The sequence below is a fragment of the Zosterops lateralis genome, assembly GCF_965231275.1.
Source record: "Zosterops lateralis genome assembly, chromosome: 4".
Lineage (NCBI taxonomy): Eukaryota > Metazoa > Chordata > Aves > Passeriformes > Zosteropidae > Zosterops > Zosterops lateralis.
In genome coordinates this window covers 25537399-25559109 of record NC_139765.1, presented here as the reverse complement: position 1 = coordinate 25559109, position 21711 = coordinate 25537399, and the positions used below count along the sequence as shown (strand labels likewise).

General features: G+C 36.5%; 1 protein-coding gene across 7 annotated transcripts in view; it reads left to right on the top strand.

Moving 5' to 3' along the window:
- IFT56 (intraflagellar transport 56) overlaps positions 1 to 21711 on the top strand; it is a 56785-nt gene that overhangs the window by 12636 nt on the left and 22438 nt on the right. For 6 of the 7 annotated variants that reach the window (XM_083860215.1, XM_083860217.1, XM_083860216.1 and 3 more), the window contains 9 exons: positions 2146 to 2195; positions 3815 to 3960; positions 5621 to 5792; positions 6180 to 6254; positions 7456 to 7558; positions 10609 to 10664; positions 12996 to 13049; positions 13476 to 13539; positions 21536 to 21624. In XM_083860215.1, the coding sequence (XP_083716341.1) occupies positions 2146 to 2195; positions 3815 to 3960; positions 5621 to 5792; positions 6180 to 6254; positions 7456 to 7558; positions 10609 to 10664; positions 12996 to 13049; positions 13476 to 13539; positions 21536 to 21624 (809 nt within the window). Of the gene's footprint in view, positions 1 to 2145; positions 2196 to 3814; positions 3961 to 5620; positions 5793 to 6179; positions 6255 to 7455; positions 7559 to 10608; positions 10665 to 11410; positions 11618 to 12995; positions 13050 to 13475; positions 13540 to 21535; positions 21625 to 21711 lie in introns of those variants that run through there. The other variant, XM_083860219.1, reaches the window with a different exon arrangement.

Genomic DNA, 21711 nt, shown 5'->3' with positions numbered 1-21711 from the left:
TTCTTAGGTGTTAAATAATGTGGGGTAACCCTCCAGCTTTTGCCAAGAAATAAATAATAATTTTGATGTCAGACCAGATGCCAGCTTTGCAAGGTCAGCCTGCACTCACTGGTTGACTAGTGAAACAAAAATTCCTTGGTTTAGATTTTTGACAGTATTGCTTGCAAGTCACAGTTTTCACAGTGAAATTAATGCTTAAACACACTCAAAAGGGGGAAAAAAAGGAAAACCTACACAAAAAAGGAACATTGGTGTCTTTACCCATAGTACTGTTATTATACAATATGTTATTTTCAGTATAAATGCCACAATCTGTCCTGCTTGTATTTTTGGAGTCTTTGATGACCAGAGTTTTGAATTGTGAAGGATAGTTGTGGTTGAAGTTTCTCACAAAAGCAGATATGGGGTCCATGTGCAACCCTTCTAAACTTTGATATTAAAACCTATCAATTAATGCTGGGGAACATGTAGAGTGAAGAGCATGCATTTAAATTAAGGTACTCTCACTTTCTAACTCAGTGGATGAATATCCATACTATCATGTCAGTTACACTGCTATAGCTGCCTATGCAATATTTATTGCAGATCAGAAAAACTTTCTGTTCTTTAATAAATCACTTAATTCACACATACATCCTAGACTAAAGACCATTTAGCTTCTTAGCAACTTGATACTTTGTTAGAAGTACAGCTTACATCTGCTCTGAAGAAGAACATCTTACAAGATGTTGTGGTCTTGTGAGAGTCCTTTCATAACACCTTTGTATTTTGGATTTCTATTCTAGTAGTTCTTTAGAGATACAATTCACTGTCCTCATTTTTCGAGGAACATGGTTAAATAACACAGCTTGCTAAGGAAAAAAGGGGAGAATTAGTTAGTTCCTGTACTTATTAAAAGTAGGTGGGCAGCCTTGTGCTGCCAATCTGATCAGAATGGCCTGGGTTTTGGCACTGTCCACTGTGTTACAAAGTTTACTTATATGTGGAGAAAGAGTAAGAAACCTGGAAATCTCTCCCTAAATTGCTTTAAAAAAAAATTCATCTCCAGGGGGATGGTGGGGAAGAGGAATTGATGGTTTGAGCCCTCTTATGGCTTAGGATGTCAGAAGAATTACAGCCTTGTGTTACAGGCTATTGCTGTGCTAACTCTGCACTTTTGTGGCCTTATAAACACAGTAAGTAATTCTGCTTTTTGTAAAGATTCCATCTACACCCCTTCTGTGGAACATGGTTTGCCAGCTGGTTGGTCTGAGCAAGAATGAGAATGCTTATTAGACTAGGAAAAGTACAGGAAACAAGGGAAGGCTTTTTGGAAGATTGCTTGCAACAGAAATGAATAGCTCTGTTCAATGAGGACATTTGTCACTCTTGGTGAAGCAAAAGGCTCTAGTGACTTAAAACTCTGCAGTTTACAATTTGTGTCATATGAAGTGAATTCAATGGAATGCCTAATCCTGATAGAGCAAGGAATTTCATTAACTTTACTGGCTCTGGTAAGAAGATTTCCCCCTTAAATCTCATACCATATCTTAGTTTGAATCTTATGTGCTCTGGCTGTAGAATTCTTTCATGTGCCTATAATTCCTAAGGACAGAAGAAATATTAGAAGTATAATGTAGCATGCATGCCTAACAAAATCGTAGCAGCACTGGATTTTTCAATACACTAGAAATTGTCAAGATTACTGGAATTATAAATCAAAACTTACTTCAAATGTGACACGTCATAGAAGGAGCCTTAAGGAGTTTATCTGTTGCTGCTTTTTATTTTGAAAAGGTGCCATGCTTATGTGTCACAAAAACCCCCCAGAGAATTATTGAGAAATCACTGCAGGGAAGTGATAATGCAATTCATAGAAGTTTTAAGGCTCATGGAAGGTAGAGGCCAATAAAAAATATTTTCAACAGAGATTTAAAAAGAAGTAAGTCAGGGAATGAAGATAGGAATGAGGAAGACCTTGAAACCACCCTAAAATTGGTAGAACCTCTGCCAAGGCATGACCTGCAAAGGGCTCTCAATGAACTGTAGTTGGGCTAGTTAATAAAAGAATAGGGGTGCATTCATATCTATTGAGAAAGTTAAAAATATGAAGAGATACCCTGTGAGTGGTTAATTACAATAATACTCACTGAATTTCCCTTTCAGCGCCTAAGAGTGGTCTCCAGAACCGTTTACTCTTTCACCTGGCACATAAGGTATGACGTCTTCACTCCTGCTTTGTTTGTTTTCTTTTCAATTTGGTAATGTGTAATTTCTGCTGGCAATCTGGCAGAATAATTAAAATGCCTGTGGTGGCAGAAGAACAAACTTTTTCATAACCACCCTACTGTATTAAAATGTGGAGGAGAAATCAAGTATGAAAACATGATCGCAGAATAGATGCTCTCAACATGTTTCTAAGGAAAGTATTACCAATACACTTCATGTAAGTCATATAATAGGAATGTAATGGTATTTTTGATCACAAGGAGCATGAACCTTAATAGAATCAAAAATGTAGAAGCCACTATTTTACTTTTTTTTCTAAATGTACCAAGGTTTCCATACTTGCAGCTCTCTTATATGTAGCAATTTGACCAAAATGGTGTATATGCTATTACTGATCCTCTTAAGTGGTTCAATGTCCAGGAAATCATATTGTTAATAGCATGAAATTTAATTTAATTTTGACAACAATTAAGTGCTTATATCACTTACCACACATAGCTATCTTCCCTTAAATTAGGTTTTGTACCAACCTGTACAGAATACTTGAGAAGTATTCTGCTACTAAAGACACTGACTTAAAAGGAAGTATAAATCCTGAATGTTAACTTTGATGTCAGTTTCTCTTTACTTAAATATCTGTTCATTTTAAGAGAGAAATCTTAAAGCATTTTTACAGTGGCATTGGCACTTAAAGATGTCTGTGATGAACTAGCAATTATGAAACTTCTCTTCATCTAGTTAGTCATTGAAAATAAAGGGTTTTACCAAAACTATGAAGTCCATTGCCTTTAGTTCTGTTAAGCAACTTATCTTGCTTTTTAACTTTGTGACTGGCTCAAAGAGGGAGGAGAAGAATTTGAGGAAAACTAACAGATAGGTGGAAAAACAAATATATAATATTAGAATTTGTGTCTAAGAGAAATTCATCATTACTCTTGAATCAGCAAAACCAGCAAAGGGAAACAGTGGAATAAGTGATTTGAGCAGACTGATTAGGTAAATAGCCTCAACTTCACTATTTTAATACAAATATAATGGGTATGTTTAACTCTGTTCCTTTTTTTTGGCCTTCTGTGTGTGTTTTATGTGCTATTCAGTGATGCTTTTAAAAATAAATCATTTACTTAAAGAAATTTGGAAGCTAGTAAAAGTGAACTTGTTAGTGCTGTAAAGAAAACTTACAAAAATTTGGGCTTGTGTATTTGCAAGTCTTGTGTTTTTCTGCTATTCACGAAACATTAGATTTGGATCTACAGACAGAATTTTTGCTGGCTTGAATAATTACATTGAAATTTTGTGTTGCGAATTTCTGTTTGTGAAATAATTACTTCAGCTCTTTCCCTCTTATCCATCAAAGCATATGACATGTAATTATATCTAAATCACCCCTTAAAGGAAAATGTGTGCTTAGTTTTAGCCTAACATTTATCCAGTTTGAACTCATCTGCCTCTTTAATGTTTGTCTTTCTCCATTGGTCAAATTAACTTTAAAGTAACTGGTTTTCCAGATATTTAGTCCTGTTTACCAACAAGGACAAAACTAACCTGGTTAATTAAAAAGCTTTCGTTGATGAACTCTTCTGAGAATGTGTCCCACTCTTTTTAGTTCAGTGATGAAAAGAAACTAATGAGCTCTCACCAGAACCTGCAAGATGTTACAGAAGATCAGCTGAGCCTGGCATCTATCCACTACATGCGGTCCCACTACCAAGAAGCTATTGATATCTACAAGCGCATTCTGCTGGATAATCGGTGCGCATCCCCAAACCCTATTGGAACATCTATGTTATTGGTGCTATTTAAATTCCAAATAGCTGCTTGGTTTCTGAAAGTAGGCATTTTCCACAACTACTATGTCCCTTTCCCATCACAAACTGTGCACCAGTTACAGCTCCTCAATTTTGTTTACTCAAAGTATTATTAAAAAACCCTAGTTTAAAAAGAAGTCTGCTCTTTCTAGTTTTCTTTTTGTGAAATTGTTGGTTAATTCATTATGATATCTTTTTTATTTTGTAATTTATTTCTTCTGAAATGATATATGAAGATGTACTGTTTTGTCTTTTTATTTTTTCCCCTCTGATGGCTAATCTTGTGATCTTGCTTGAATTATTGATTTCTCTTTCACCTCTTAGCCTTTCTAAGAAGGGTTCAGTTCCTGGGTTTTATGTAGAGTTCCTTGCATTCCTTTAAGTCTAAAATTCCTTTCTTTTGTGTTTATCCTTTATGGCACTTGTTGATGGGTCTTTCTGTCATGTTCTGCAAATTTTTAGTCTAGAATTTAACAAGGAACAAATTGAATTCTTAAGTGGCTGGAAGTAATTTTAATAAAATAGAAACTACTGTCCCAGAATACTGATATCTTTTGGCACTATCTCCTCTTGAATGTTTCAGAGAAATCCATCATAATGCATATATCATGTAACGCCTAGGAAAGATATTTTAACCTCCAAGTTGTGCAGAAACAATCACTCAAAGCTAAATGAGTAACCTTCATAACAATTATCCTTTTACTTAGAGTTTTCACAAATGCTTGTCTTTTCTCTGTCTAGTTCTTCTGGCTTGACTGCTTGTAATTGATGCCTTGAGAGACTGATCTAGAACAGAGACTAGACAGAGTTAAAGAATAAAGTAGGTATTTATTAAAAAACCTTAAAGTATACACCTTGGGCAGTACAAGAGCCTGGCCAGGGCTACACCCAAGATGGACCCAAAATGGTCACAAAAATGGATGACCAGTCATGAGGTTTCACACTTTTATAAGTTTTGGTCTATTTGCATATTGGGGTTAATTGTCCAATTATAACTTCAGGTTATGAAGTTCCATTCTCCTTGTTTGTCTCTTCAGTTCTCCATTGTTTATACCTTTTGGGCCTGAAGCTTGTAACAGTTGTCCTTGGTTTCAAGCTGGAAAGGGATTGTTTTTGTCTACCTACCCTGTGAAGAGAACTTACTTAATATGAAGCTCAGAGCTACACACGTAGGCAAGCACAGAATCTGAAAAATATGAAAGCTAAAACTTAAGACATCATAATGACAATTTTTTAAAATAATTGTACTCACTACAAACTTTTGTGTGCATATTAAATGTCTTTGTATTGCTTAGAAAATCATATTCTTCACATTGCTTTGGTGTGAAGTTGCCACCATTTCCCAGATACACAAACCAAAAGTTTTGTTCCTAATTCTTAAAAGCTGCAGTAGCTGCTGTGGAAAAAAACTATTGTGAATCTGTCCTAGCTAACAAACTAGAGAAGCCCTAAGCATTTCTCAGAAACTCCAGTTTTGATGTGTTTGTAAAATATATATAGATGTGAGAGTTTTCTTTTTGTTTACTGATTTTAATGCACTGGAATGGAAAATGTTAAACTATTTGGTGGGATTTAAAGGTTCTCTTTAATCCTCTTTCCTGCAGGGAATACCTGGCTCTGAATGTATATGTAGCCCTGTGCTATTACAAACTGGATTACTATGATGTATCACAGGAAGTGCTAGCCGTTTATCTTCAGCAAGTTCCTGACAGCACCATTGCTCTTAACCTTAAGGCCTGTAACCATTTCCGACTTTACAATGGAAAAGCTGCAGAGGTATCTATTGGACTCAACTCGCCTTTATTTTAGCTTAAGATTCCACACATTTTTCCTTTGTCTTAATCAGCAATGTTGATAATGGCCTTTACCTTGACAGTGTGTCCTTTTAGGAATGTCACGTATTTCAGTTTCCCTGGCATTAACCCGTCTGTCCACATATGTGCGCAGTGGTCTTACCATTTTCCCAGTATCCTTTTAATATTGTGTTTATATGTATTACCCAGTTGCTAAAATAATTAGATGGAAATGGAAAGCAAAATCTTCTCATCATCCAACACCAATGGAGATGTCTTGCTGTCAGCTTTGATGCTCATTTGAAGCTCCACTTAGGCTTCTGTGCTTTCTTGGTTTTATGTTAAAATTTTGGAATGTATGTAATTCCAGGCAGAGCTGAAGAACTTGACAGACAGTGCCTCATCATCTTTTGAGTTTGGCAAGGAGCTCATTAAGCACAATCTGGTAAGTAATGCATTTCTGGGATTCAATATGAACTGCACTCACTTGTAGAGTTTTTCATGATGATTCATAAAATGGAATATTTGGAAAAATTGCAGACTTAGTTGAGTCTCTGCTGCCATGGAAGTCCCATTCCAGGAATCCTACCAGAATAATGAATGTGCCATCAAGTGTATTTACTTTTTTCCTGGAATTTTTCCCTGACAGTTTGAGACTGTGTCAAGGAAATAATAATAATGTTGCTTCTAGTTGTGAAGGTATATTAAAATAATGTATGTTGTGTAAGAGTACCTTTGCAAGATATTTTGTGGAGCCCACTCCATAAAGACACTGTAGAAACAAGTCAGGATGACCCTGAACTCTATTTAGTACCAGAACAATTTGACTGGAATAAAGATAGCTCATAAAAATGACCTTCATCCAAAAAGTACTAGGCAAGGAGTTCTAGGAAAAAAGATGTTTGTGAAATCAAAACACGATTGTGTTCTGCAGTAAAAGAGTAACTAAGAGTAACTAATGGTTAATTTTCCCTTCAGTGGTATTATTATTTTGCTGAACAACTGGTAACAATATATTGATCCTGTTTAATGAAGAGCAGTAACTTGCTTTGTCACTTTTCAAGAGCAGTCATCACAAGCTAACGCTTCTTTCCCCATGAGTTAAAACTGCTTTCAAACTGGACTTTTGTAAGTTAGTGTTGTTTATTTTGTACGTTGGTATTTTTGCCAGTGCTTTATTGAATAAGTACATTAGATGTTGTTGGAGGAACTGTCATGTGAAACTGGAGTATAATCAACTGCTCCTGATCATTTTAGGATCCTGTGTCATTCTAAATAAATGTGGAGTTGTTAGCCTAATTTTTTTATATGAAAACATCATATCCAGTTTATAGTTCTGTATGTGTTGCCTTCACTCAGACTAGGTCATTCTTTCAAATCTTTGATATATAATGTATCACTCTTTTGAGCTGCTAAAAGCTGAAATAAGTTAATCTTTATATATGGATTAAATACTTATATTCTTCAGAGTAAAGACTGTCACACTGTATAATTCTATAGCTATATTAAAACAGGAATTAAGCTAATGCTTGAGCCACTGACACTTTCCTATTGTTTGTGTAGTAATTTAAGGATTAATTTCCTTGAATTAACATCAGAGAAAAGATTCTGACACATGATTATCAACACGCTGCTTTTCTTTGCAGGTGGTTTTCCGAGGCGGAGAAGGGGCTTTGCAGGTCCTACCTCCTCTGGTTGATGTTGTTCCTGAGGCAAGACTGAATCTTGTGATTTACTATCTCCAGCAAGGTAAATACACCTTCCTCTTGATCTTTCATAGCTTCAGGGATGACATTATTTCATCTTATCTCAACTTATTCAATGTTTTTTTTTTCTTTGCAGTAAAATGTAATTTATTTCACTTTCTGTCCCTCTGTAAAATAGTGAAGTAAAAGTGCCCATGTCTTGCAGAGAAAGGTTTTAATACTCAGCACTCATAAAAAAGCTTACTTCAACAGAGTATTGGAGGTTCTTGGGTTGCAGGAGATGGCTTTGGGGATGGTAGTGTTTATTTGTTTCTAATGAGGCGACCTCTCCTCTGCATGAATATGTAAGAATGGTAGGCATATGTCCTGTAACAGCAAGGAAAATCATTTCTGTGAGTAAAGCGCAAACAAAATATGAACCAAAGTGACTGTGAACAAGATATTTCATTAAAATCTACTTTACAATTCCTAAAGAATGCAGGTAGGTAGCCAGAATCAGTTGGTAAGGATTTTATATCTCTCCTGTGTTTGCCAGCTTCTCTGAATTATATCTGAGTTTTCAGAGCTATTCCTATTCTCCCATTGTGTTCTTTTATTCAACAGTGGGTTGACTCGCTGTGTGTGTGATTCAAGGCAGGTCCAATTAGATCAGGTTGCTTAAAGCCTTGTCCAGAAAAGCATCTAGTCAGAACTTCCTCTGTTCTACCTTGAGTCCACTGCCTTTCTCTCACTCTTTGGAACCTGCTTCCATCTGCTCTGTACCCTCTTATCAGTTAATTGTAGAGAGTGATAAGATTCCCCCTGAGATCCTTTCTCCTCTGAAAGCTAAGCAAACACAATTCTCTCAGTTTCTCCTCAGTCCTCTTCCTGCCTTGGGAGCCCTCAGTTGGGCTCACTCCAGTGTTTCAATATCTGTCGTGATGGTAGGATCCCAACCTGAACGCAGTACTCATGTGCAACCTCGCAAGTGCCAAATAAAGAATTCCTTCCCTTGCTGTGATGGCTCTATTCATGCTAATACGATCCAGTGTGCAGTTGGCCTCCTTTGCTGCAAGGCTGCACTGTCTGCCAGATTGCCTTTTAGCCAGTCAGCTCCCCACCTGACTTGCTCAGGCATGTTTCAAACCAAGCAAGAGGCAAGACTTGCATTTTGTCTCCACTGAACTTCATCAGATTTCTTTTAGCCCATTTTTTCAGCCTACTGAGCTGCTTCTCAAGATCTGGGAGCGTTCTTCACAATCTTTTATCATTTGCAGGCTTGCTCAGAGTACTCTACGCTATCATCTGGATCATTAATTAAAATAAGTTATTCAACAGTATCAGTCCCTAGGGCATTCAATTAGTAATGAGCTACTGTTGAATTTTGTACGACTGAGCACTCTCCTTTGGTAGTCCAGCCAGTTTTCCATCCCCTTTTAGTCTTACTTAGCCAGTCCTATCTTTCATGTTTGTATGAGAGACCATGTCAGAGACATGGCTAAAGTCAAGGTATACAGCATCAACCATTATCCCCTTATTCACACAACCAGTCACACCTTGAATTAGTGAGTACCTTTTGGCATTGGTAAATCCATGTATGTTGTCCCCAGCCACCTTTCTGTCCAGTATTATTGTTGCCAGCAATAGGCAATATTGGTACTATTACCAATTATCTTGCACAATAATATTGTTGATAATAACTTGTTTCAAATAAGTTCTGTTTACATGGAAACAAAGTGTATCTCATGCATCAGTTAAAAATCAGTCTTGTTTACTCATATGCTGTTAGCCTTGCAGTAATTTTCATTAGTTAGGCTCTGCTCTTCACTGTGATATATAAATGATTTGTCTACTGACAAAGAAGGTCAGGGGGAATTTTCTGGTTTGGCTAAGTTTCCATTTTTAAGTCTTGCTAGGGTAGCAGCATTGGTTAGCAGAGTGAGAAATTCTTACTTCTTATGACTACAGCTGTCTCTCCAAAACTTAAAAACTCTCTGATAAACATAGGCTTGTGCTAATACATGCTCTGAACCGGAATGACTGAAGCACAAACACGCACTCCACTGTTTGAACTCTTCAGGGCAGCAACTTAGGGTTTGAAGTCAGTTGGTATCCTGCTGTAATCTGTTCCAATGAGATTTGCTAGTCACTTCTTTTGGAGCCTCAAGAGCACAGTTCTCTGTTGATGGTCTATACTGTGTTGATAAAAATGAGGGCTACTCTCTTTTTTTTTGTTGTGGTTATCTGAGATAGCTTAAAAAAAAAAAAAAAAAAAAAAGCACAAAGGAAAGGTAATGCTGCCTTACTATGTTCAAGGGAGTCAAGGAAGTAGGTAAGAAAGCAGAGGTGATGGGTGGGAGCCTGGCAGCTCCAGTGTATATTGCCTTAAGTTCCTGCATGGATTGTATGTTCTAGTGAATAAAATTTTTGTTTGATAAGGCTTATTTGTGTGGGCAGTTGGTGTAATGCTGTAGTAACAAAATTTTGCCAGAACAGACGATCTTCACTACATTGATTCACAAAGCCAACCATAGTGCCAACATTTTTTTTTTTTTTTTAATTTGAGTAAAGTTTAGGATCTATTCAGTTTATATAATTATTAAGTGGAAAGGAAGTTGTTTATAGATTTCAAACTTCACATGTAAACTTCTATACTAGTAGTGATTTTTCCTTGTTAATTAGGATCTGCTGGGCAGATGCTGAAATATTGCTAAGGAAAAGATGAAGTTTCCCTACAGCATCATGTTACTCTATTCTCTTTAAAGGGCTAAATAAATATGAGAAAACAAAATACAGGAAGATGATGGATTTATTTTTTTGACCTTGTCCTATTGAGAAGGCAGCCACTGGATTATGAACAAAGGGGCCAAACCATCTCTGCTAGGAAAACTGTAGTAAATAAGCTATTACTCACTCTTGTGTTTGTTATTTGAGTTCTAGAAAACTATCAGCATTGTAATAGAAATTCACAATGATTTATAGTTACCTTTCTCCTCCTGTCCAAGTGGTTTATTTCTAAGTCTGTAACTACTGGAGAATGTTGTAGAGGATGAGTGACTTGTTCTAATACAGTGTGCTATGGGTCATCATGCATTCTGATGTCTCGCATTTCAGATGATGTCCAGGAGGCTTATAACCTGATTAAGGACCTGGAACCTACAGCTCCACAGGTAATTGGAAAACTATGTCATGGCACATAAAGACAGAGGTTATAAACTGATATGAAACCTGCCATATACAAAACTGGTATCCTTAGGACAGCTTGCCCCATTCCCACCCTTATAACTCTTGTATTTTCATCCCATCATCAACAATAAATTTAATGTGCATGCATAAAGTATTACATATGGGCATATATGAATACTTAGCCTGTTTATTACTGTACCACCTGGGTTCAACTAAGAATACAGCTCTTTTGTGTGCAGCCTTGATTTTGGAAAATTGACCATTACTGCACAGGTAAAAGCCTCTGTACAACTATAGCTGGTTGTCTTCCTGGTGGTAGCTTTCACCCCTCATATCTGCTAGCTCAGATGCTCATATAATTTGTACTGAAGCCATTTCAATTAAAATGAGCTAAATTAAACAGATTTAATAAATGGTATTTTCTAATCCCATCACACTTTGGCTGCCATGAGTGAAAACTGCAGTATCCCTTGGCTGCTACTGTAATTTTCTTCTGTGGTAGTTCCAGCATCTTTAGTCTCTGATTTATTCCTCTTTGCTGTTTATTTTCCAAAGGTTGCATAGCTGGGCATAAAAGAGACCTTTCATGAGTCTGTGTAAGGAATTAGATGGAGAGAGGGAGGGAAGGAGGGAGGAAGGGAAAAGGACAACCTCAAAAACAAATCTGGTGATTCTGTGCTGAGAAGTGTCTTCTGATGTTGCTTTACATTTCTTGCATTTTTCAGTATAGCAAAACTTACTTGAAAAGTGTTCTGCAGCTGTTGGTCCTATTGTATCCTTTGTTGTCTCAATATACTTGGCTAATAATTCTTGATCACACTTTGAAATAAGAATCTTTGTGCTTTTTTTTTTTCTATTTCTATTTCTCACTCACACTTGTAAGGAACTCCCTGCTAAGACTTGCAAAACTACTTCTAAAACCTCCTTGAGTACTTCTCAAATTTCTTCTTTGTCTCAATGCCTGTAGGATAATAATTAGGCATCTGTAAGACAATTTGTGTGCTGAAATGATTACTTACTGTCCTGGGTAGTATTCTCAGGTTGTTTCTTTACATTCTGTCGTTGGTCTCTTGAAAGATGTCTCTCTTCTTCTGTGTTTACCTTCGTGACAGGGCTGTCCTGGTTTATCAGGAGTACCTGCTAAAACAAGTTTATAGATACAACTCTTAATTACAAGATTTGGATAAGACAAAAGAGTATGTTACATGCTGAGAAAAAATTGTTCAGAGAAGAATTAAACTATAGTTTCTCATACTAGAGGTTACAGGGTATTCAACTTCTGTTCCTAATTTCAGTGGAGTAACATGGCCACAGAGCACAAACCTCTTGACATATTTGTCCTGATGAGAAACACTAGGAATTTTGCAGCAAGGATGTCAGTGGTTACAGTTAACCAATGTGCATATTTGAAAGGGGATCTGTGCTTTAGTATAACAATAGTGCACTTCAGGGTGATGTGATGGTAAAGAGGCCGTGCAACCATGTTCCTCCTGGTGCATTGTCTTTGACTATAAAACTTACCAGAAAACACAATACCCCTTTGCATCTAACATATTTAGTAGAAGTGACTACCTAGCAAGTAGAATGTATTTTGAGGAACTAAATTAGTACTGTGCTTAAGCACTACCACAGTGTAGTGGTTTGAAAGCATAACCAGTGAGAGACTCCAAGTCAGAAATACAATTTAATAGAAAGGAAAGGAAAATAAAATAAAACACCACAATAGTTCAAAAGACCCCTGACAGAGTCAGAATACAACCTGACACCATGTTAGTTAGGGTGGTGGAAGCAGTCCAGATGAAGTGGTCTTGTTGAAGCAGTGATGCTGTAGAAAGGTCTGGTAGCTCTTGTCCTCTGGGAATCCAGTAGGTAAGGGCTGCTTGTACTGTCCCAAATCCCAGATTATATCCAAGTGAGAATGCTTGGCTCCTCTTCCTGGGCGGAGCATCTCACAATGGGATGATGAGTTGTGAAGTGGGTCCTTGATGGCCCATTAAACAGAGATAGGAGGAGAGAGGGAGGGAGTTACCTATGAGTCAGGCTGCAAGGCATTGATGGGCCATTAACAGAAGATAGTCCAGAGGGAGAGGGCAAGGGAAACATTGCTCCACCTGATTTCAACAGCTCATGAAGATGGTGATAGAATAAATACTTTGGGCACATCCTACACTACAACCCAGGACACACAGTAACCTGCTACCTACTAAACTTAGTTGTGATAGAGTTGAATTTATGAAGAAAATAATGTACACATAGGCTTTTATGTATCTTCTGAAATCTTCATCAGGTCTTCTCTGATCTCTTTTTTTCCCCAGGAGTACATCCTTAAAGGGGTGGTAAATGCAGCACTTGGACAAGAAATGGGCTCGGTGAGTAAAGGCCATGAGGTTCTCCAGCTTCTGCAACAATGTAATATGAACAGATCTGTAGAAACTGGAAAGGAGTGAAAGAGGCCGTTATTTCTTATTTAGATTGCAGGATTTCTGAGTCTCTTAACCTCCTTCTGTACAATAATCAGTCCAAAATGAATGAAATGCAAATTTCTGTTGCTGGTCTTGATAGTAAATCAAGATTAATTTGATTTCTCTATCCTGTTTACAAAATCCCTGTTTGCTTTGTACAGCATTCTTCTTTATCTAGGCACACAGAGTGGCACATTTACCTTTTCTCTTTTTGCTTCAGCCCTAGTTTATCTGTTAGTTGCTCCCCAAGTGTTCCTCAGAGCATATTTTCACTGTGTATTGTAGCATCAACACTGGAACTCATCTTGGATTTCTTTTTTATTCTTATTCCAGAGAGATCATCTGAAAATTGCTCAGCAGTTCTTCCAGCTGGTGGGGGAATCAGCCAGTGAATGTGGTATGTTTGAAATGTTCTTTTTCCATTAAGTAAGGCATCTTAAAATATCCAAATAAATACCATCATATCTGTGTCTAACTGCTGACTGTTAGCAGGAATATTGCTAGGCATTTTGTTTCTATAGGCTGAGTTTCAGAAAGTCTAAACTGTAGTCTAAAACAAATTTGCGAGTTTAAATTAGAAGTCTTGATTCCAAACCTTACTATATGACTTCATCTGGAAAAGAGGCTGTAGTGCAAACTGCAAGTCTTTGTGAGAGATTCTGTGGCAGCTTGCCTTTCCCTAATAATCCCCATTAGAGAAACAGAAGACAACAGCCTAATTAATTAAAGTGAGTGGCTGAAACCTCACAGGCAAAGTACACCAGTACAAATCTAGGACCACTAATGAAAACCTGTCAAGCACATAGAGTCCTAGCATGGAGCATGCCCTGAAATTGATGGCCGTAAAAATGTAAAGAGGACTTTGGCTACAAGGAGAAATGAAAGCTCTGGGACTAACTTCTTGCTTGAATAAGAGAGAGAAAAAAAGGCATTATAACCCACCCACCACCATGCTCCCAAATCAGTCTATTTTCAATATTTAGTTTTATTTACTCAGTAATAGACCACACTAAATTCTTCTCTTCTCTTCCCTTCTCTTGCTAAAACCAAAAATCCCAAATTAAAAAAAAAAAAAAGAGCAGTAGTTGTAACATAGAAAATCAGACTAAATGGGGCTTGCCAGTTTCCTTTGTAGGCATTGTCACTTAGTATTGTTTCTTTAGGTGGGTAACTTGCACATGTTTATGGTGCAAACAGCTCATGGTCCTCACTGACAGCATTGACAGCATGCTGTCTCCTGTGTCCATGGTGACTAAAGAGAAGGAGCTCCAAAGAGAGTGGCATCACTGATGAAAGTTTCAGAAATATTGTTGAACCATTCTGTTCTGTTCCCCTTGCAGCCCTGGTACTACTGAGGTCATGCATCAGAGAATTTCATGTAGGAAGGCTGGAAGTGGTTCCATAGATGAGATTTCCCTAACTCATTCCTTGTGCATTGAAGCTATCCCTTCAGAGTTGGGATCCCAGAAAACAAGAAGAAACAATATGAACCATAGCAATGGAAGACTTAGTGAGTGGGAACATCTTAATGCCTATAATACTCATGCAGGTGTGACAAGTGACCAGAGCACACATGGGTAAAAATAATACAGAGATAGTTAGGGAAAAGATAGTCAGGGAAAGGATTTCTTGTGAAGATATAGCCCAAAATTGAAATTGTTAGGAAGCCAAAAGTCTGAATTTTACTGTGAAATATTTTTAAACTCATGCAAAATAGAGAGGCTGAGACTTCAACCTTTCAATGGCTGGGGCGAGGGAAATGGCAACAGAAATGCAGTACAATTAGGAAGGTGGATTACTTGAAAAAAATGAGCCTATGAGAAGGATTGGTTCCAATCAGAGGTAAAGGAAACATCAGTACTGCGAGTATTTTACCCTCTTGGTACTTCCATGTAAGAATTGCTTTGTCATCTTAAAAATTTGTGGGAGGAAACTGCCATAGAGAAGAGCACACAGTTCAGGGCAATTCCTTTAAAGGTAAAATAGTGTGAGGGGTTTTCTTTAACCTTAAATAAAGAACAGATGGAGGTCAACAAACTGTAGATAGGAAATAGAAGAGGCAAACAGTTCTATTGAGGTAGGAAATAACAAAAAAAAAAAAAAAAAAAAAAAAAAAAAAAAAAAAGCCCAATTATGTAAGTGTTTTTATTCAAAAATTAGATGTTTTTTAAAAAGTTGGATAAAGTGGAAAGCCTGATTTTAGAAGAGGAAGCTAAAAACTAAAATAAATTTTTATGTGATAGGTGGAAGGTAACATGTAGGATATTGTATCTATTTCATGTACAATGGGGATTGTACATGAAATAAACATACATTGTACATAAGTATACATAAATATAAATAGATTATGCCAGTGGAAAAATAGTTCTAAATATGATAGAAAGTTTCTCTCAAAATAAATATTTTTTTTATCAGTTAGTAAAATAATCTTGTTTTCAATTGTATGTTTAGATGGGCAACTCACTATATTGAAGCCAAATTATTCATCAGCCAGCCAGCCTGGATAGGAACAGTGAGTGACATATTAAACAAATTACAGATTTTATATAGAAAGATAAGTAATAGTTGGACACTTTTGTTCTGCCCATATTGACCTAATAAATGCAATTACATAGCATAATAAACAGCATGAACTTTCTGTTTCCGTCTTTCTTAGAAAAAGCACAAGTGAACAGGTAACTCTGGACTAATATTGAATTACACACCACCTGAGCTGAAATTTTATTATTAAATTATAATTCTACTACAGTTATCTGAGTATAATTAAATTCAAAATCCACATGTTAGCAAATACCTCAAAAAATGTCCACAGTACTAATCCTAAGAAGAGAAGCTACATAATAACCTTTCTCATTTCTAGCAGAAATTGTACAGGGAAATAGCAGTGAAAAGGATAAAATGCACCTGATTTGAACACTTGAAAGAACCTTTTGTTTATCTAAAGAAAGTGTTATAAATGTTTAAAGTTAGACCTTTTCGTTTTATACATATATATAAGTGTATAGATATGTATCTTATAAGTTTCCATTTCCATTTGCAACTTTGTATGTCTGTCACAAATGTTTATGTATCTCATAAGTGTTATTTCCATCTGTAACTTTGTATGAGTTGTTACTATAAGTTTTGTATAGTTGTGATTGCAAGTTTGTATAAATTGTCACTATAAGTTTTAAATACTAGGAGTGTAAGAAGTTACAGTTAAAGAATTGTTAGAGTATTCGCCAGGCTGTCACCAGAGAGGAAAGACAGGATCCTTCTTCCCCCGCAGTAGGCTCCCAATCATAACATCACTGTGGGTCAATGATTGGTGGACCCAACTGACCAATCATTCAAAGGCGGGAAAGAATGATTGGTCCAGAGAAGTTCCTGCTGGGGACCAATAGAACCCCAGAAAATGAGCCAATCATCTCAAGGATCCAAAATCCACCAATCACGGGAAGAAGGGAGAAAATAAAAGGGGCTGACAGGCTGAGGGAATGCCTTTTCTCTGAGGGACACTGTTGCCTAAAGGGAGAGGTGCCCGTATGGTACCATACGTAGTTTGTTACTCTGCTTTGTCGTAAAGGGTTTGGGACTACCCCAAACCTTTTGCTGTTCCAATAGTCCTTTTGTTACAATAAATGATTGGCCAATTTTTTTTCTAATTCTGGATTTTTGGCCTCATTTATAACAGAAAGGGCTTGTGTTCATAATTAATAAGCTGTAGGAGACAAATAATGGCATGACTAGTCTGAGAAATGACGCTCACTTTTTAAAATTTCAAAGGTTTGTTAAACCTTAAGAAAACACAACCAAGGACTGAATAAGGAGAAAGAGCGGTGCTGGGAGTCTCTGTGACCAGCAGTCATGTGCTCATTTAGAAAATGCCTGTGTCTGCAAAGTCTTGTCAGTTAACCCCTTCTTTGCCATCCATTGGTTAAAATCAGTTTCTTATCTCTTGATTGGAGGCTGCTGTTGCCATAGTAACAAGCCAGCCCTCCCCAAGTGCCCTGGCTACCAAGACCATCCCGTGACAACAATATAAGGGGGAGGAGAAAAAAGACTATGGGAAGACATATCACAATAATATAACTACATCTACAAAACTTCTTCTAACATACACATAATATTTATCCCTTAATTGTGAGAGCCAACCATCTCATTACTTGTCTATAACAACTAGGTTTGCCAATGGTACAGAATTACCCATAGTAGTACAAATAAAAGCTTCTGTCATGATGAAAGATGTAAAAGACTATATAAGGCTGGGTAATATTATGCAAAATAAATTTTTACAAAATTCCTTGAATACTGTTTATAGTTCTGGTTCTTACATTTCTTTGAAGAAAAGGTAGACCAAGAAAGGCTACAAAAAATACAGCAAAGATGATCAAAGAAATGGGATAGATTCTTGAAGTTGGAGAAGAGGAGAGATTAAATGAAGCAAAATACGTGGGCAGAAAAATTATGACTGAGTCTGATTATGTACATCATAAATGACAAGGAAAAGAGGAATAGAAAAGAATTATTTACTCTACATTACAAAAATCAAAGAGCATTGACATAAATTATCACTCAAGGCAATTAAAATAAACAGCATTAATTACTTTTTCACATAACACAACTTATTTGATAGAGAAACTTGCAAGAACCAGAGTGTATAGAAAAAGTTGTAGATGAAAAGTCCATTGGCTGTTTAAGACAAAATTTTCAGCAGTGATTAAGAAGTCCTCAGTGCAGATTGTTGGGAGCTGGGATAAACTTCAGCAGAAGTGCTGTTACATACCACGTATGTGAAACCAGAATATCTTCTTTCTATAGCTGTATATTCTACCCAGAAAACTCTGAACTAGACAAACCTTGCATCTAATATAATAGTCTTTATGTTCTTAGGTAACTTGGCATATTAACCACTATCTTGAATACTTGCGGTCATTTGTTTTGCTGGATTTAGAATGGAGAGCAGAATTTTTGCTGTTTGTGTACTTGGGCTTTTCCTAAGTAGCCGGCCATGCTTTTCCAGCATGTACATCGTGCTTCAGCACTTCCCATCCAGCTAATCCTTGCAAGGATCTTTAAGGTCTTTATCAAGTTGCTTAGCTGCTTTGCAGATTTATAATACAGAAGTACGTTCTGTTTGTTAGAGTGAGGAAATCCTTTGCTGTGTCTTTTCTTGCGACTGAGCCTATGTCCCAGTTTTGCCTGGGATAGAGTTAAATTTCTTCTTAGAGAATGATACAGTGCTGCATTTTGAATTTAGTATGAGAATAATGTTGATAACAGAGATGTTTTAGTTTTTGCAGAGTCAAGGACTTTCCCATTTCCCATGCTCTGCCAGTAAGGAGCTGCTCGAGAAGTTGGGGGGGAGCATGGCCAGGACAGCTGATCTGAATGAGCCGAAGGGTTATTTCATACCATAGGACACCATGCCCAGTACATGAACTGGAGGGAGTTGGCTGGCAAGGGCTTGCTGTGGTTTGGGGTGGGGCTGGGCATGGGTCAGTTGGTGAGCAATTGTTTTCTGGATCATTTGTTTCTCCTGGGTTTTATTCCTCTCTCTCTCCCCTTCTCATTACTACTAATATTATTATTATTACTAATACTATTTTATTTCAATTATCAAACCATTCTTATCTCAACCCACAAGTTTTACTTTTTTTTTTACCGGAGAGGAGGGTGAAGTGAAAAAGCAGCTGAGTGGTACTTAGTTACCAGCTGCGGTTAAACTGCAACAGTCTACAAGGCTTCTTACTTTAATTACTTACTTGTGGATTATCAAAAAATAATGGATTAAAATGAAGATGTGGAATATTTTTCCTGACTTGATTTTGTTAACTGTAGAAACTCCGTTGACTGCATTAAGAAAAGCAGCAACAGGAGTTTAGAAAAAACACAGTGTCATTTATTTGTGAAGTCATTTGTAGTCATCAATTAAGCCCCTTGCTTTTTTTAATTAGATCTCTGCTTTGGACGTTCAAGGAACATGGAGTAAACTGAATTAATGTGCAAGTCATTTCCATTAAATGTACACATTTTATCTCATGTTGGATGTTGTGCACTTCAACAGGGGACAGTCAAAACAAAAACTGAAAGACATCCAGGAAGCATTTAGAGTGTAGGAGTCAATATTCATTCTCTAGCAGCAGAAATAACAGCAGCATGGGATTTTTTTAAAGCTTGATAAAAAATCTTGATCCTAATGACATGAAATGGAACAGACATTACGAAGGAAGATATAAGTAGATTTTTATAGTTAGTTCTCATTCTTTTCTACTAGGGTCTCAGGTGGGTGGGAAATTAAACAGATCAGACTTCTTTTAAGGAGGAAATGGGGCAAGATTAAACAAATTAACATTCCCATTAAATGCAGTGTTTCTGGTGCTTAGCATAAGTCTTACAAAGTTGGTCCTCTTTTAGGACCAGCTCAGGCATATTTGGTGTTAGATGAGAGGAATGCAACATTTCTTCTGAACTTCATGCAGTCTTTTCTTTGAGATTCTCTTAGGTCACCATAAGTAATTTTTTTCAAATGACAAATTTTTCCTCTTTCTGCATAAGCCACATGGGATGAATTAGAAAATTCTAGTTTTTCTATCACTAGGTAGTATTAATAGCTGAGTTGTGTAAAACAACAGCTGTTGTACTTGTTTGGTTTTTTTTTAATAGAATCTTTCAGTAAAATATATGGGAGATGGTGTGCTGGGATAATAAAACTTTCTGCCAAAATGTGGACATAAGAATAAACACTAAAATTTAGAAACACTTGAATGATTTATGGGAGTATTGTGCTTCTAATGTTTTGTTACTGTGATTTATTTTTACTAAAAATGCATTCTCAGTTTTAAGTCTTCTTTGCATGTTTTGCATTTTTTAAATTTTGTTCAAAATATATTGTGATTTTATGAACTTCAGAAATCAAATTTCAGAGAAAAGGGGCACTTTTGAGTTATCGATAGTCTCATTAATCAGTGTTTCTTGGCTCTTTTTTATAAAACTCTTTCTGTTATTGTCTGATTAAGGCATATATATGTAATGAAAACTATGCCTGCATGTAAAAAATGATAAATAAATATACAGGCCAATTCTCAAGTGAACACTTCATAAATAACCAAATAATCTCCTGAAGTTGGAGAACTGAATGGTATGGTTCAGACATAGATAAAGATTGATTGTCTCTATATGGAAATGACAGGACATCCAAGCTCAGTATCTCCTAGTGCTAAAAGATAAAAAATGAGAATATTTTACTTTCCTTTGAAACGTATTTTGACATCTTCTATAGTGCTTTCTGAGAATAATTACTACCAACCATATTTAAGGGAGAATATACAGTTTTCCAGTGGAATGCTCAATTTTGTGTGGTGGTATGGAGTCAAAATATTGGTCTTTTGTTACATTAAATTTCTTTATATGGAAAAGTTATTTTATTTTTTTGATGTGGATGGATTGATGATAACCAACAGTCAGGAGCAGATTACCTCAGGGATATTGGTATCCTTAAGATCTTATCTTTTGTCACTTTTCCAAACTGAACAGAGCATCATCCTCTCTAATGATTGCTTGATGTAGTGGAATAGTAGAGATTTGATATCACTTCCATTTTGGCCTTCCCAGCTGCTACCTGGGTTCATCCATGCCTGATAGCTGGGTCTAACAAAAATTAGTCCTAGTAAGCTTACTTCAGAATCTTTAAATTTTGAGATAGTTTTCAGTAACAGAGCTTGCAATGTTAGAGTAGGTGACAGCATAATATAGTTGCAACAAAGTTTACAATTACATAGATAGCAGCAAAGTTTTGTGATGCTCATTTGAACTGATAGGTCTAACTTTTTTATGGCTTTACCTCTTGCGAGCAATGTGGTAATCCCAAATACATGGACAATTATTTCCATACTGTCTGATATCACTGAATATTCTACCTGTTCCTGTTTTAATTCTTTTTTATAACAATATTTTCAATATATCAAGTTTTCTCTCTTACTCAAACTAAAAATATGTAGAGTTTCTTTGTCCAGGATATCCGGAAAGCATAATTTTAAAGAAGGCTAATGGTGTTAGAATGGCAAACTCAGGTTTTGTATAAAGTGTCAATTACCAAGAGTAAGAATAATTCATGGCAAACATATATTATGCAAATTGTGTCACGGAAAAGGCTTGTTAGGTAAAATCGTTATTTGTCTCTGTAGAGTTTGCTGTGAACATTGTCCTGCAAAAGTTATTGGATGCTGTAGAGAGAGTTGACAAGATGAACTAATGGTTTTTTCCTAACCTCAAGTATGGTCCTTTGCCTGAAAAGGAAAGCTACGCTATTTTTAGAAACCAGCTGCTTTCATAGATGGCAGCAATTCTTGGCAGTGATTTCCATTACCATGTGTTTTTAAATTCTACAAATTTGTGTTTCTTTTGAATTTTAGATACCATTCCCGGGAGACAGTGCATGTCCTCCTGCTTCTTTCTTCTTAGACAATTTCCTAATGTCCTAATTTACCTCAACTCAATCAAGGTTAGTACTATTATTTAGTATTGGTAGTACCGTAATGTATGGAATCACTACTATTAGACTGTACTATGTGAGACACAATGGAAACAT